The 17,599-nt window shown below is 39.5% G+C and overlaps 1 protein-coding gene across 1 annotated transcript in view; it reads right to left on the bottom strand.

The window, feature by feature from the left end:
• The window catches only part of MAOB (monoamine oxidase B), a gene marked incomplete at its 5' end in the record, with an annotated part of 474,299 nt that overhangs the window by 206,417 nt on the left and 250,283 nt on the right, over positions 1 to 17,599 (bottom strand). The window contains one exon of the mRNA XM_044072378.1: positions 8,841 to 8,932. Within this exon, the coding sequence (XP_043928313.1) occupies positions 8,841 to 8,932 (92 nt within the window). The remainder of the gene's footprint in view (positions 1 to 8,840; positions 8,933 to 17,599) is intronic.

The raw sequence follows: 17,599 nt of genomic DNA, 5'->3' as shown, positions 1-17,599 counted from the left end.
TGGGACTTACCTATGTTTAGCACATTTTGCCCATTGGAGCAAATGCTAACTTAGTATCAGTTGTGATCAATGGGGCAATTATTAACGTTATGCACCACAGTTATTTTAGAAAGAAATATATTACCTTTTTTTTTTTAAATAATCTACTACACTGTGGATCTTTTTATTGAAGCTACTGGGTGTTTCATGTGCTGGAGATGCATGATACACACTCTCAATATGCACATTCCCATTTGCTTTGGTGCAGTACATTCATTCTGTTTGCACTACACAGACTATGGCAGGCATGGATTATTTCTATCATTTAATAACTTGTTTTAATATATTTTTACAAAAATACTATTACTTGAAGATATCCACCTTCTTTTATGCATCTTTGATTAGTAATAAATTGGAGGTATACTTGCAGAATTTTTTGTTCTTTGTTTTTCAGATTTATATTGGTACACCTGCACGTTTAAATTAATGTAACCATTTGAAGAATGGATCTTTTTGCTGTAGTACTTAACGTTTACCATAATTAAAAAATGGTATGATCTGGATATTCAAATAACTTCATTTAATGACTGTATTAAAATTGTGTTTAACTTAGTTCAGACATAGGAAATGGTGTGTTCCTCCACTTCTTGTGACACAGTATCTGCAAGTGTCCTAGATGCCAGATGGTTGGTAGGTGGAAGGAGCATTCCAAGTCGATCGAAGCCTAGTGAAAATATGAGCTATAGGAATGATCACAGGTGCAGGACAGAGATGCACATGTGCCTTTTTATCTGTCTTAGAAGCAGTGTACATGTGTGTGTGTGTGTGTGTGTGTGTGTGTGTGTGTGTGTGTGTGTGTGTGTGTGTGTGTGTGTGTGTGTGTGTGTTCGCGCGCGCGTGTATGTGTGTATGTGTGTGTGTTTTACAGATATATATATATATATATATATATATATATATATATAGATATATAGATATAGATATATATATATATATATATATATATATATATATATATATATATATATCTATATATATATATATATATATATATATATATATATATATATATATATATATATATATATATATATATATATATATACATACATATCTGTGTGGATTCTGCATGTCCGTCCTGTGTTCTCGTGGGTTTCCTCTGGTTTCCTCCCACATTCCAAAGACATGCAGTAGGTGTCTTGGACACTTTAAATTGGCCATAGATGTGTGTGTGTGTGTGTGTGTGTGTGTGTGTGTGTGTGTGTGTGTGTGTGTGTGTGTGTGTGTGTGTGTGTGTGTGTGTCTGTCTGTGTGCACGCCCACATGTGTGGTATGAAATTATAGTCATGGCAGGGCTAGCCACCTGGCTGTGTGATACTTGGCTCTAGATGACTGTCACTGTTGAGTTGACTCCCCAACTCCATGTGCAAAAATAGGAAGAGGGAGTTGTGGATTGATGGACAGATGGATAACTGTTGGAGAATTAAATGAAGTCAAGGGGGTCTGGTTGCCAGTAGTCCTCAGAAGCCATAGGCTTCTGGATGCTGTGCAGTGTATTTTACAGCTTTTTCCCAACATTTTGATCAAATGATAGCCTGGCACATTCTCCCCCCTCATACATACATACATAAATACAAGAAAGCTCCTGTTCTTTGCACTACAAAGAATTATGTTCTAGTGTTTGATAATAAGCAGCTTGCTATGTATTCTGGAAAGGAATGTTAAGGTTTGCCTCTCCAGCTTTATTTGTTGGGTGAACATCTTTGACATCCATGTCACATTATGGTCAGACACAACCTGTTCATAATCCTCTCCACAGGGCCGACTGTTACACTCACAAAAGGAATGGGTGATACATTCCTTATGATTGCCTTAGTGTGCCTAGCAAACATTCCTGTTATTCTGCTCTCACTTTCACATTCATCAGCCGTAATCCACTGCCACAAGAATTAGCGTCGCATCACATGCAGTCTGTGGTTTTCAAATGGATACCACTGAGCTTTATTTCACTGGCAAAAAGAATTTCTAGACATCTGTATTTTAAGAGCACACTGTAATTGCAAACACCATATGATCAAATAAATCTGGTCATAATCTGTTACAGAGGATCATTAGGTTATGTTGCCAAGGTTCTTGCTGTTGTGTTCTGATGCTGTATAGCAGTCCATTACATTGCATTGCCAAAAGATTGGGAAAGTTCTTGTTCTTCTACTCTAGTCATGACTCTCAGCTTTGTCCTCTCTGATTTTGCAGAATATCCCACCATCATTTTTAATTTTCACACTGTGGATTGCAGTCAGTCAATAATCAATAGTGCCAGATGTTAAACTTTCATAATTCTTATTTAAAAAATGCATGTTAAAGCAAAGCCTCTTCTACTAATTTTCCTTTATATTAGACCATTATATTCCAAGTTTGCTTCATTCTCTCTCTCTTGCTCGCTTTTCTCTCTTCTCTCTCCTCTCTGTCCTCTCTCTCTTGCTCACTTTTCTCTCTTCTCTCTGTCCTCTCTCTCTCTTGCTCGCTTTTCTCTCTTCTCTCTGTCCTCGCTCTTTTCTTTCTCTCCCTTGCTTGCTTTTCTCTCTTCTCTCTGTTCTCTCTCTCTCTCTTGCTCGCTTTTCTCTCTTCTCTCTGTCCTCTCTCTTTTCTCTCTCCCTTGCTCGCTTTTCTCTCTTCTCTCTGTCCTGTCTCCCTCTCTCTCTCTCTCTTGCTCACTTTTCTCTCCTCTCTGTCATCTCTCTTTTCTCTCTCTCTTTTGCTCGCTTTTCTCTCTTCTCTCTGTCCTCTCTCTTTCTCTTCTCTCTTGCTCGCTTTTCTCTCTTCTCTCTGTCCTCTCTCTCTCTCTTTCTCTCTCTCTTTCTCTCCTTCCCTTGCTCGCTTTTCTCTCTTCTCTCTGTCCTCTCTCTCTTGCTCACTTTCCTCTCTTCTCTCTGTCCTCTCTCTCTCTTGCTCACTTTTCTCTCTCTCTCTGTCCTCTCTCCTCTCTGTCCTCTCTCTTTTCTCTCTTCTCTCTGTCCTCTCTCTCTCTCTCTTGCTCACTTTTCTCTCTTCTCTCTGTCCTCTCTCTTTTCTCTCTCTCTCTTGCTTGCTTTTCTCTGTTCTCTCTGTCCTCTCTCTTTTCTCTATCTCTTGCTTGCTCGCTTTTCACTCTTCTCTCTGTCCTCTCTCTTTTCTCTCTTTCCATTGCTCACTTTTCTCTCTCTCCCTTGCTCGTTTTTCTCTCTTCTTTCTGTCCTCTCTCTTTTCTCTCGCTCTCTTGCTCACTTTTCTCTCTTCTCTCTGTCCTCTTTCTTTTCTCTCTCTCCCTTGTTTGCTTTTCTCTTTTCTCTCTCTCTCTTGCTCGGTTTTCTCTCTTCTCTCTGTCCTCTCTCTCTCTCTCTCTTGCTCGCTTTTCTCTCTTCTCTCTGTCCTCTCTCTTTTCTCTCTCTCCCTTGCTTTTCTCTCTTTTCTCTGTCCTCTCTCTCTCTGTGTTCTCTCTCTCTCTCGGTTCTCTCTGCTCTCTCTCTTCTCTCTGCTCTCTCTCTTCTCTCTGCTCTCTCTCTTCTCTCTCTCTGCGCTCTCTCTCTCTCTCTGTTCTCTCTCTCTCTCTCTTTCTCTCTCTCTCTGGCTCGCTTTTCTCTCTCTCCCTTGCTCGCTTTTCTCTCTTCTCTCTGTCCTCTCTCTTTTCTCTCTCTCCCTTGCTCGCTTTTCTCTCTTCTCTCTGTCCTCTCTCTTTTCTCTCTCTCCCTTGCTCGCTTTTCTCTCTGTCCTGTCTCTTTTCTCTCTCTCTCTTGCTCGCTTTTCTCTCTTCTCTCTGTCCTCTCTCTTTTCTCTCTCATTTCCAGTTCCAATTGATGCAGCAATGCATTTGATTTTTTAAATTTAATAATACACAAAGTGACAGAGATCTGGTGAAGACAGGACAGGCACATACAGGCTGTACTCTGAAAAGTGGGTGCCAGGTAGCAGAATCATCTATTGTACAGGATCCCCCATCCTAATGTATTATCAGGAAAGTAGCAAGATAATATGCCAAGCAGCAGAACGGAGTTGTGTGGCAGTATAGACCACAAGCTACTTCTCTACATCACAATGTTCTGGTGAGAAAAGTCCTAGGGCTTAGTATAACATGAGCTTGTGCACAGTACCCTTATGGCATACTTTACCATCTTGCACTGCAGTGGAACTTATTGATCTGTGCTTTAAGGGTTATGAGTGATTTGAAAAATCACAATAACTTTTCAAAATCCTAGTTTTGAAAACAAAAGAAACCAGACAAATGCTCTTACTTAGAAACAAAGCTTGGACCACTTGGCATACCACAAAATCCCCCTTAGATCAACTTAGATTTAGACAACTAAGGAACAACACTAAAAAATCTACCACCCTAGATAAAAAAAACTTTTACTGCCATTTACAACAGAAGCATCAAAACAATCTGCAAAAGTTTTGGGCAGGCATAAATAAACTTATTCATCCAGGGCAATGCACAACTCCTACCCCCTCGGCTACCATCCAAAAACCTTCGGAAGACATCACCAGTTCCTTTAATAGTTTCTTCAGAGAAACTATCCGGTCACTAGCTAACCAACTATCTCCCAGTTGCCCAAGTCCTAATGCCGCTGCACCTAGGTCTCAACTCCCCTTTAACTTTCAACCAGTTTCCACATCACTTATCCATGCCCTAATCAAGAAACTAAAACCTACCACCCATTCAATGGATCTCCTCCCAGCTGAGTAGCTACAAAAAGTTGCGGATGCCATAGCATACCCAATCTCTATCCTGATCAACAGAACTATATCAGAAGCCAATATCCCCTCCATCTGGAAAACATCCCATGTTATTCCACTCCACAAAGGGGGCAGTTCCACTGAACTGTCAAATTACAGACCTATAACTATTTTGTCACTCCTGGCTAAAATTATGGAGAAGTGCAACCATAAACAACTCCTGAGCCATCTCATTCAGCACAATCTCCTGGTTAACTCGCAGCATAATTTCAGACCATTCCACAGTACAACCACAGCCCTCCTCTCCTCCAGTGTTATTATTCAAAACCAAAACAACAATAAGCTTTCTTCTGTCCTCTTTCTTGATCTCTCCAAAGCCTTCAACAAGGTCATCCATCAACTACTCATACACACACTTAAAACTATCCCCGTAGATTTCCAGGCTATCCAATGGTTCAAATCTTATCTGAGTGGTAGATAACAGGCTGTAGTATGGCAGAACAAACTTTCTTCCCTTCTACCTATCACCCTTGGGGTCCCTCAGGGCTCTATATTAGGACCCCTATTATTTTCTATCTTTATTAATGACCTGTACACAGTCATCCCAACAGCCACCTGCATTCATAATGCAGATGACTCCACTTTGATTTGCTCTGCCACCTCCCCTTTAAGTCTGCAGACTCTATCCCAAAATATTTTTAATACTGTCGAAAATTGGCTCTGTGATCCATGTGTCCTATTAAATCCTAACAAAATGAAGCTACTGCTTTACTCCCCCACTTGTAAAGCCTAAGCTCCAACCTTTACTATAAAATCTAACAACTAAACCGTCATTGTCCCAGATCCCTGTACCAAACTCTTAGGTGTAACAGTTAATAACAACCTTACGTTTGATATGCATATTAATCAAACTATTAAAAAAGTTAATAAAAAACTTGGCTAACTACACAAGAGCAAACCTTTCCTCACTCCACTAGCTAGGACAGTAATTGCTCGTACGCATCTACTTTCCACCCTCCTTTATGAATCCCCTCTCTTCACAAACTTGAGTAAGTCTGACCTTAATAAACTCTCTAGCTGCTTTAACCATATTGCTAGATTTGCCACTGGAGCAGCATACAGAACACACCACTGTCTGAACCTAAAGAATCTAGGGTGGCTTGAATTGCCTATCCAACTTCAGTACAATCAGCTAATAGTAGCACATAAAATTCTCTACCAACCTTAAAACACACCCGTACTTGCAAAAATTATCACCCCTTACAGCAACCTCAAGACACTTCGCTCATCCAACAAATTACAAGTCCAAACCCTCAAAAGCAACAACTCATCTGGAGATTCTCTATATGCCAACTCTGTTGGTAAAATATGGAACTCACTTCCCACTGAGCTTACTTCAGAACCCGTTCTAGCCCAATTAAAAAAAAAACTAAAACAGTACTTTAAAAGGCAATGGCTATGTCCTTGCTCTAATCCTGACTAATTCTGACAATATAAACATCTGCTCAAGAGGTCTTTTGACCACCCCTACATTGCTTCCTAATTGTTAAATTGTTATGCTATAACAAATCAGATTTATATATGACAGAATGAATGACTTTTATCCTATGTACTGTATCTGTAACAGTGCTTTAACTTGATTAATGTAACAGTTTTTCTGTATGTATGTATGGAGCTTTTCTCCCCCCGGGCCTCCGTTGAAAATGGACAAGTATCCATTTGGACTATCCCGGTCAACAAATATAAAATAAAATAAAATAAATAAATAGTTGCATACCACCCAGCTGTCCCTGATTTTGGCTTAAAATGTTGCTATAGCCCACCAAATCCTTCTTAAAAGTGGCAATTTTTGAGAAAAAAGGTGATGGATTATACTCGACAATTATCTACAACAATTAGAATTATAAACTTATTTTACTTCAGAAAATGCACATTCTCTTCTTTATTCTGTTATCTTTGCATGTTAATAGTATTAATATTTTAAAAAGTGTTCCTGATTGTCCCTGATTATGTCTGGATTTGTTTCACATTCTATATATATTTTTTTTGTTAAATTTACATTAGTACTGGACATAAGATGACATCTGATGATGATGCAGAGAAATGCTCAGGAGGACTCCTGAGCTAAGCTTCCACACAGGCATCTTATATAATGATCATCCATCTCTGGTCCCATCCTCTGCTGAAATTTAGGCAATCATTGTGTTGTATTTCAAGAATCCTTGGTGGTGGTGCTGCGGTAGCGTTGTCACCTCACAGTAAGACGCTGTCTGGTTCGGTTCTCAGCTAGAGCGTCTTCTGCGTGGAGACATGCGTGAATTGGCGTACCTTCGTTCAAGGTTGTGCATCAGGTTGGCAACTCGGCACGTAAAAATCAACTGCCAATCATTAGCGGACCAGAGTTCCGCTGTGGCAACCCCTAACCGGGAAAAGCCAAAAGACACAACAACAACAACTGTGTTGAATTTCAGGAATAAACCCAATGCAGACCAGTACAGCAGACAATCTATTCAATAGCCAATAGTCTTCCTGCTGCATCTGCATTAGATCCAGTGGGTCCTTACAGAGTTACCTTACAGTTAATTAAAAATAAAAAAAAGACTATGAAAGTAAGGAAACCTGCATGCAAACAGTAAGCAGCAGATGCAGTAAGTTCTTCAATGAACATTTCGTCTGAACTAAAAAGTAAAGCAACTTCCAATTTTTATACTGCAAACAGAAAAAGAAATGTATCACTGGCAGTTTAGCAAACTAGGACATTTCCTTTTCTGCTCACAGTTAATGTAGTCAGCAATAAGCAAGTAGTCAATTCATGACAGATCCATTCAAAACATATGGAAATCCTAATACTCTGCTTGTTTACAATCTACTACTTAAGAAAAAATAGACCCTTTAATCTTCAGTGACAATGCTTAAATGGACAGATGACATTCCTAGAAATTACTTTAACAGTAAAATGCAGTTCCCATTACTCTACATTCAGTACTTTGAGATATTTTTAATTGTTAAGTCCTGATGTGTAAATATGTGGTCCAATGTGTTTTTGATAATGTGTTTGACACTTGTCACAAAATAACACAAAAATAATCAAGACAAGTAGTTTTGCATCTGATACAAAAATAACTATGACATACAGTCTCATATCCTACACTGTGAGCATTGAAACACAGTGATAATGAAAACAGAGGACCTGAACGTTGATTTGTCAGTTACATTGATGCTTGTTCTAAGTAGGTATGGTCTGCAGCATGACTAAGGTAAGCACATTTGTGAATCTGATGTGCAAAAAAAATTATTTTGTAACAAAAAAAATGGAAAACCTAATACGATGGCAGACAAAAAAAAATTACAAACAATTTTATATAACTTACATTCTATGACAGAAAATACAGGACAGTATGTATACGGTAGCCATTTATATACAGGTACTGGCAGTGATGGAGAAATTATATTTTAGGTGCATTCCCCAAAAAAGAAAACTGGGAAGAAAATTTGGAACTAAACTGACACATGTATGGAAGGTATTAAATTATTAGCAGCTACATGTCTGTACAGATTGAACTGGCATCAGAAAGAAATATGTAAAGCAGAAATGAAACATAAAGCACCCTAGAAATTATATCACTAAGGGGTACTTCTGCAAACAAAGTACAAGATCATCCCACACCAACAAGATCCAGTCTGAAGTCAAACACTGGGTCAGCCAACTAACTTCTGAACATTATGTAGTACTTTACAGACTATAATACATTATTAAAGTTCCATGTACATCAGAAGCCTTTCTAAGTAGTTGAACACATCTACCTAGATATGTTAATTAATAGCATAAAACCAAGAACCAAGAGCACTTTCTTTGCAAAGAAAGAAAAAAAACAATTAGAAATTGGAAATACTTAAATTAATATATATATTTTTAAGAAAAATGTAGCTTATTGTGGAAAGTGCATTAAATAGCAGTAACATGAGCAAGGCTTACTTAAATTAATATCTTCAATGTACAGGATAAGTAAAGTTAATATTGTCACGATCCTGCATATATAGTAACAAATGCCAGAGTCAAACAAGTACTAACAGCTACACCATGAGAACAAATATGAAGTACACAAACATTTGAAAATACATTAATACAATTTTTAACATAAAATTCTTACTTTGTCCAGCAAATGTTGTCGATGAGCTCTTTCATTGACATTCTGTCCCACTCTTCAGCATGAGGTGCCTTCCATGGGGCTTCTCTAGGGATCTGCAGTGGAACAAGGATAATTAGGCATAAATAAACAAAACAAAGCTGGTGGGAGTAATAAAAAGGCTTTAACAGAATCAAAGACTCAAGTTAATAAACTTTTCAAAGGTTACAAAAAACATCAGAAAAATTCACATATATACAGGACCCCCCCCCCCCCATTAATCTATCAACCTATAGGAAAACTTTCCAAGGAAGACCAATATTTAAGCCATCAGGTGTCAAACGTTAAACTGCAATATATAAATAACTTCCATTCTATACAGTACTTTAGATCTATTTTTGTCAGAATACCCTGATAACTTAGAAACTTGTCTCATAACAAAAACAATCTTAAATGTTGCACATTTCAATCATATTTCCACAAATGTTCACCTACTGAATTTTCCATATTTTTGCTCCTATAGTCTTTAAGAAATTCAGTGATTCTAATTTCCACCATTCTAGTAGTTTTTCCAATATAAAATAATTTACATGCACATATAATATCGTAAATAATCATAGAAGATTGGCAAGGCAAACAACCATAAACAGAGAACATTCTAAAAGGAAAAGTCCAAAAAGAATCCATGCCGCAAAACTACAAACCTTATAACCATCACAAGGTTTTGTTACAGAGGTTTGAGCAGTAATTGTATTACACATAATCAAACTTACTAAACCAAACCCCTTTTTCAAACTGTATCCAAAGGAATAAAAAATAGAAGGCTGAGATGGAAGAACAAAAAACAAAGTTTTATCACAAATCTATCAATAAGACTTAACCACTACAGCATTTTTTCAGCAATATCACTATATTTACTAATGAAATGAATTGGCTCAGAATTGTCAGTAACATTTTTGGAGATTTTCCACTCATTAATTGCAGGGCATAAGAACTTGAAAGAATCCAGTCCACATTGTAAGAATCCATTAAAATTAATCAAAACATGAGAGGAAAAAAAGAGTCAAGGGTCAAAAGTATTACAAAATCATGTTTCCTGAATAAATTCTCATCTGGGTAATAATTTTAAAGTATAAGCAAAATGGCTACTTGCCCATAACAAATAATTATTTGCCATATCCTTTCTAAACATAAAAGCATATAAATTCCACTATTTACTAAGTTTTTCTGCATAGCCGCCTACTTTGAGCATTTTCTGGCTTGTTAAACTTGATTTCTGCATTAGTAACTGTATTTAGAGCACAACCTAGAGCTGTTTACTGAATTTCCTGTTTGCACTTATTTTTAAAATCGTTTTTTTCTCAAAACTTGCATTTTATCTGTCTCTGGCATAGCACTCAAGTGTGGGGTCATTTATTGCACTGTTATAACTTGTTGATACTTGTGAACCTCTGCTATCTCTGAAAAAACAAAAAATTCTTGCTTTTTTCCCACTTTTCTGGGATTTAAAAAAGTTCAGTTACAGGCTTTTTGTTCTGAACTGTTTGTAAGTTTCTTGGAGGCCATTTTTTGCTTGGGCTAAAGGGAAGTCTCTCTGTTCATCAGTGGCAGTGATAAACATTGAGCAGCCTGCCTGCCCCTGTGGGAGTGGTTACTGACTTGAAACTGTAGTTTTATTGGCCATTTTGGGTCAATTCCTAACTCATTGATCTTCCTCTCTTAAATCCCTGTTTTGCGCGGTTTTGCACATTTTTGTGCATAGCGCAACAACGGGCAGCGCCGCCTAATTGGGTTTAAACTATTCCTGGCTCCACAAAGTCTGCTCTTCACTTTTTCCCTTAGAACTGCTCTATCTCTCAATTTAAACACCATATTCTCATTCTAAGGCCCTTCACTGGTCCAAATAAGTAATCTTACAAGTTAGCACTATTAAACCATAAGCACTACTTACTCTTATACTCTCTACGATTACCTTGTCCCCTATTGGTCCGTCTTAATTCAGTTTCCCTATATTACTCTAGCATGTCCAAAGGTCAGTCAATGGTTTCCTCTCCAGTCCAGCTGGTGAATCTGGGAATTTTGAGGCAATGTTACAACTGTCTCATGTACACGGACAACCCTCTCCTCCTCCAAACAGGTTCAAATATATGTGAGAGATGCAACCATATAGCCAAACTGGAGGCTGAGCTCTCTCATCTCAAAACTGGTGAAACCAGTCAGGAGGAGAAGGTAACCTCACACAACACAATTCCAGTATCACATAGTCCCACCTCATCAGCGAACCAAACACATAAATACACAAAAACATACTCGGAGGCTCTACATAAAAATCTACCTATGCAACAGAGACCTCCAAAGCAGACATCCAAGCAAACGCTACCCCAAAACAAAACACGCACAACACATAGCCCACAAAGTCAGTGTGCCAAGCAGCCACAGCCCTTAAGGCTGAATAACACACCTGATACTCTTGTAATAGGTGACTCTATTGTCAGACACACTGATGTCCTGCTCACCAGGCTGAATAAAGAGAAGGTCACAGTGAGCTGCCTGTCGGGCGCTAGGATCCGCCACATAATGCAAGCACTCAGGTCACTCCAAAGCAAATACAAATATGACTCAGTCATTGTACATGCTAGTGTGAATGACCTGAGATGTACCTCCCTGGACTACATGAAAAGAGACATAGAGGAGCTCTCTGATCATGTAGCCCAGGCCGGTATGACCCTGACCTTGAGCAGCATCTTACCCTCACCTAGAATGATGCCACACTACAAAGACAAAATGATCAATTTTAACAACTGGCTAAAATTTTGGTGTCATTCTAAGGGGATCCAGTGTCTGTCAGCCTGGGATGACATGCTCGACAAGCCACGTTGCTTCACTAGGGACGGCTTGCACCTGTCACCACTGGGCTTTCGGATATTGGCAAAGGCTCTTGCCACCCCCATTGTGCCTTTTTTAGGCAAGGCTCAAAAGTCAAACCCACCTCCATAGACAGCACAAGAAACAAGAAACTAAGGGTAATGCTGCTAAACGCCAGAAGTCTTAACCTCAAGATGCACGCACTCAAAGCTCTCCTCAGTATGGAGAACATCGATATCTGTGCAGTGACAGAAACCTGGTTCAAGGCTCCAGAGAGCACCCCAGCACTACCAGGTTATACCTCATATCATGCTTTTCGGTCCCAAAACCTGGACAGAACCACAAAAGGAGGGGGAGTGTCCATATTTATCAAGAATATCCACACCTCCAGGTTAGTGGCATTGCACAAAGTATCGGAGACCATCCATGTGCAACTAACAGTGGGCAAGACTGCTTTTCAGTTTATAGCATCCTACAGACCACCCTCTCAAAGTCAGGAATCCCACTCGGCTTTCCTGAAAACATTGGAGAACATGAAGATCTCTCAGAACACCATTATATTGGGCGACTTCAACTACCTAAACGTAGACTGGGAGCACTACTCAAGCCCCAGCACCTTAGCCCAAAGGTTCCAGGAAATTATAAACTCAAATGCTATGGAACAACTAGTCACCACTCCCACAAGAGGGTATAACATACTAGACCTGATCATTACCAACATGGGGACTCTATGCTCCACACCTGAAGTATATCCCTCATTGGTAAGATCAGACCATAAATTAATTTCACTGGATGTCCACATCCCGACGCCACCCCCAGCCCAGAAAACCACAGTGAAAAACTTCTCAAAAGCGAACTTCTCACTTCTCAAAACCAAAGTGGAATCCTTCAAGGCCCCAGGGCCAGTGGAAACTATGGCCCAAACTGCAGAATCCTATATAAACGCATTCTACGGACATCTCCAGGAATGCATGGATCATGCTATCCCAAACAAAACCAAAACCCAAACATCCAAAGGCAGGCATCCTGTCTGGTGGACCCCAGCCATAAATAAACTGTACAACAGAAGGAGGAAGATACTACATGATAGAGCAAAATCCCTAATAGGGAAGGCATCCCTGATCAGTACTAGCAAAAAATTACGATCCCTCATAAAATCCTCCAAGGCCAGCTTTGAGAGAAAAATTGCTCAGGACACTAAAGACAATCATAAGGCTTTTTCAGTTATGTTAGGAACCTGGGTGCAACTCCCAGACTTGTTCTGAGTTGATTCTAAACGACAAAAAATACACTGAACCCACAGACATCGCCAATATCCTGACAGACAGGTTCAGTGCAAACTTCTCCACCCCCTCCCCCAAAAGAGCAAGTATCTATCCCAGCAGAGGGCTGCCTCCCAAACATCTCTGATGCTCAGGTGAAGGTCGCCCTCTCCAAAGCAAAAAACACTGCTTCCATGGGACCAGATGGCATCCCGGGTTGCGTCCTACATGAACTCCAAGAAGAACTAATCCCTCAAATAAAACAGCTGTACAGTCTCAGCCTCACTACAGGATATGTGCCCACAGAATGGTGTACAGCAACAGTGGTCCCACTCCACAAAGGTGGAGCCTCCAAGGACCCTGGAAGCTATCGCCCCATAAGCCTGACTAGCTTAGTCTGCAAGGCAATGGAGAGGATCATCATGGAGTTCATAAACAAAGACAATGGAGACCTACAGACACTAGATCCTACCCAGTTCAGCTTCATCAAGGGCAGATCCTGCCTTTTGAACCTGGTTGACTTCTTCGAAACAGTCACCACAGCCATAGATAAAGGGAAGGTAGTCCACACAGCCTATCTGGACCTAGCAAAGACATTTGACACAATACCCCACTCGGGCATCATAGATAAGCTATCCAGCTTAAATATAAACCCCTATGTCACAAGATGGGTCACAAACTGGCTCAAAGACAGAACCCACAGAGTGAGATTTGCTGGAGCCATGTCAGACTGGCGTCCCACAAGGTTCTGTCCTGGGACCGCTCTTGTTCGGTATATACTTTTCCGAGGTACAGGCCAACGTGGGAGGACTATGGCTCACCAAGTTCGCAGACGACTGCAAACTAGGCACCATAATCAACTCTCCAGCTGACACAAACATCCTTCAAAAAGGTCTCACAGAGATGGATAACTGGTGCCAGAGCCATGGTCTAAAGCTAAATGCCAAAAAGTGTATAATCATACCCTTTGGCAAAAACAATGTGCCCACAAATTACCACATAGGTGGTAACTCATTAAGTACAGAGAAAGTAATTAGGGATCTGGGGACCCAAGTTGATAGCAATCTCTCCTTTGACAACCACATTGCCAAAGTGGTTAGAAAGACCTTTTACATAGCCCACCTCATCATGAAAGGATTCACATCTAGATCAAGAGAGGTAATCGTGCCCTTTATTCATCCCTCATCAGTCCCATCATAGAATACAATGCCCCTTTTGGGATGTACCTTACCCGACACCTGCAGCAATTAGAAAGACCCCAAAAGTACCTCACCAAGAGGATCAAGGGACTCAAACAGATGCCATATGCTGCTCGGTTAAAAAAACTCCAGCTCTACTCAGTTGCATACCGCCTACTTCGAGGCGATCTATGCCTGACATATAAAGCTATGTCCAATCCAGAATTAATGGACATGCTCCACCTCAGTAAATCTAATTCCCTTAGAGCCACACGCTCGAGGGACTTGAACCTCAGCACTGAAATAAATAGAACTTGCTGGAGGGACAGATTCATAACCCAGAGGCTCCCTTCGCTCTGGAACAGAATTCCAATTCATGTTAGGCAGAGCACCTCACTGAATCTCTTCAAGAAGAATCTTGATGAGTGGATGGGGGATCGTAGGTTTGTCCCGGGGATTACTTCAGTGTCACTATTAGACAGAGGCACAGCAAACTAAACCTTAAAAAGGGCACATTATACTCAAATCAAGGGGTGGCGTAAGCCAAACAAAATCGGGCTAGGCTTATAATTGCCCCAGGGCAGATAGCCTAGTATGAACCTATGAACCTATGAACCTATAAAGTTAGTTTACAATCTAGAAATGTCATGGTCCGATTACTACAACATCTGGGAAATATAATGGCCAAGTCATTAGAATTTAAATAGATTAAAAATTCATCAAACGATGTAACAGGCCCTGAAATATAAAAAAAAAAACAATTAATCTACATATAATACAAAAAAGTTTATATGATAAAAATATATCTGAGGAAAAATATATATATTTTTGTTCAAAATAAATAAAAATATCATCATATGAGTAATCAACGCTTGCTCCCATCCATGTTGCATGTTTTTGTAAAAAAATACTTCCATTAAAGTAAAAATAATTATGGGTCAAACAAAACTCTAATAAATATAAAAGAGCACTTTTCTCTAGTCCATCAGGTAAAAAATAGCTAACAGCTTGAATACCAAAATTATGTTTCATACTAGTATATAATCCATTAATGTTATCCAAAAATTGATAAAAAATCGTTGGTATAAGATTTAGCCATTGCAACTAGCAGATGTAAACACTTATCCAAATGTGAAACCAGTTTTTCAAACATAGTTCCATGCAAAAATACAATACGACACCTGGGAAGATTAATCAAGGATTTGTAGATTTTGAGAAGACCATAAAAACAGGTATAAAATAAAAATCTGACTGTAATGCCTTAAAATGAGCATTAGAAATAATTCATAATCCAAAACATGGTAACAACATGGATTTATATTCTCTAAAAAAAACTATCAGTGCGATCATCTTGTAACACTTTGTAAGAAGCCTCAGACATTATATTCTAACATAATTTTATAATGTAGTAGGCCCTGGAGTTAGGCTCTGCAATACCATGCAGACACTCAAGTCACTGCACCACAGAGCATTGTCCATGAGGGTGTAAGTTACCTGAGGCATACCTCTCTGGCTACATAAAGAGACATTATGGATCTCTCTGAACATGTGTCACATATGGGTACGTGCTTTGCACTGAGCAGCATTCTACCTTCACCAAGTATGATGCCATGGTATGAACAGAAAATGATTGATTTTAATAACTGGCTTAGTTTCTGGTGTCACTACAGGGGAATCTAATATTTATCAGCATGGAAGGACATGGTTAACAGATGACTTTGGTTTGCCAAGGATAGTCGGCACCTGTCTCCCCTGCACTTTTGGATATTGGCTAAAACTTTACTGGGCAATGTCATAATGACAAAACTGCCAAAAAAAAAAAAACCTCAAAGCAACCTTAAAGTGTTATTACTCAATGCTAGGAGCCCAAACAGGAACTCCACACCATGCGAGTTCTCCTCAGTCTGGAGAATGCAGACATCTGTGCTGTTAACAAGACTTGGTTTAATGCCATAGAAAATACTCCGTCAGTCAAAGTCTACAGTGCCTTCCACACACTTAGACCAACAGCAGCACAGACAGGGGCTGGTATCTTGATTGACATTAACAGCAAAGACAACTCTAGCTCGTTTAAACAGGATGATGCTATGGAGTTCATCCATGTTCAAGTCTCAATCGACAAGGTCAACTAAAGCCAATAACTCTGCTGTTGAAGCACTATTCTCTTGAACCATAGCCAAATTATGGAACTCCCTCCCACGCACAATTACCTCCGTACCATCATGCACACACTTCAAAATTTTACTAAAAGCACACCTAAAAACATGCTGGCTATGCCCTTGCAACTCCCACTCTAATATCACCCACCCCATCCAACCACTACCTTTCTTTCCACCCCACTAACTACCTTGATTGTAGCAAGCTCAGATGATCATAAGCCTAGTACTTATTATACAGCAGGAACTTCTTATTGTAACATTTGTTAATGTCTGTTATGTACTTCGCAGATAAAGATTCTAGTTTTCTACTGATGTACTATGTTCTTCATCTGTAAATATGTTTGTAATTAATTGCTATGTTAATCAAATTGTTAATTGCTATGTAATCCAGTGTAACTACTGTCTGTTTATTTTAACTGTGGAGCTTTTCTCCCCGGGCCTCCACTGAAAATGGACCTACATCCAAGCGGACACTCCCGGTCAACAAATGTAAATAAATAAATAAAATAAATAAAGGTTCCATGCCATGTCCTGGCCAGCTAAAGGCTGCCATGTATGACCCACAAAGCTCACAACTCATACCTAGACCTACTAGAGTTGCTAACCATCCAAACAAATGCCCTGTTCATATGAGACTTTAACCACCCTCTATAGACTGGGAAATATAAACTACCTCTAACTCACAGACATAATGTTTCCTCAACTTTATTATCACAAACACCCTGGACCAGACAGTGCACTCTCAAACTACAGGATCAAACATATTGGACCTAGTACTCATCAACATGGAAGAAAGAGAGTTGCACCCTCCCCTGTATCATGTCCTCAATGGTCTCCCTTAAAATAAAAATCAACCCAGAAAACCCAACTAAACTTGTAACAGTCAGGAACTATACTAAAGCAAACTACATCCTATTAAGCAACTGTATGTCAAAATTCAAAGTTCCCCCAAACCTCATTAACACAGCCACCTATGAAGAAAAATCTACAGAAACCCTGTACAAAGATGTAATTGGTTGCATTGAGGCTGCCATAACTACCAGAAGTAAGGCAAGATCTAATACCAGAAATAATCGCACTGGCAGTATTCTTACCTTAACAGGCTATATAACAAAAGAAACAAAGTTATGGCCAAAATCAGAATGAGCAGCTTTCATAGACACTGTGATTCAACTAAACAAGAAAGTAAGAGGTCAAATAAGGTTCAACATGGCCAATTATGAAGTCAGGACAGCTTCCCAGGCTAAGGACAATCACAAGGCCTTCTTCAGCTATATCAACACCCTTCAAGGTAATACTCAATAGTGTACAGAACTGGT

The sequence above is a fragment of the Protopterus annectens genome, chromosome 5.part0 (assembly GCF_019279795.1).
Source record: "Protopterus annectens isolate FY-2018-M chromosome 5.part0, PAN1.0, whole genome shotgun sequence".
NCBI lineage: Eukaryota > Metazoa > Chordata > Ceratodontiformes > Protopteridae > Protopterus > Protopterus annectens.
This window is presented reverse-complemented; position numbering and strand designations above follow the sequence as displayed.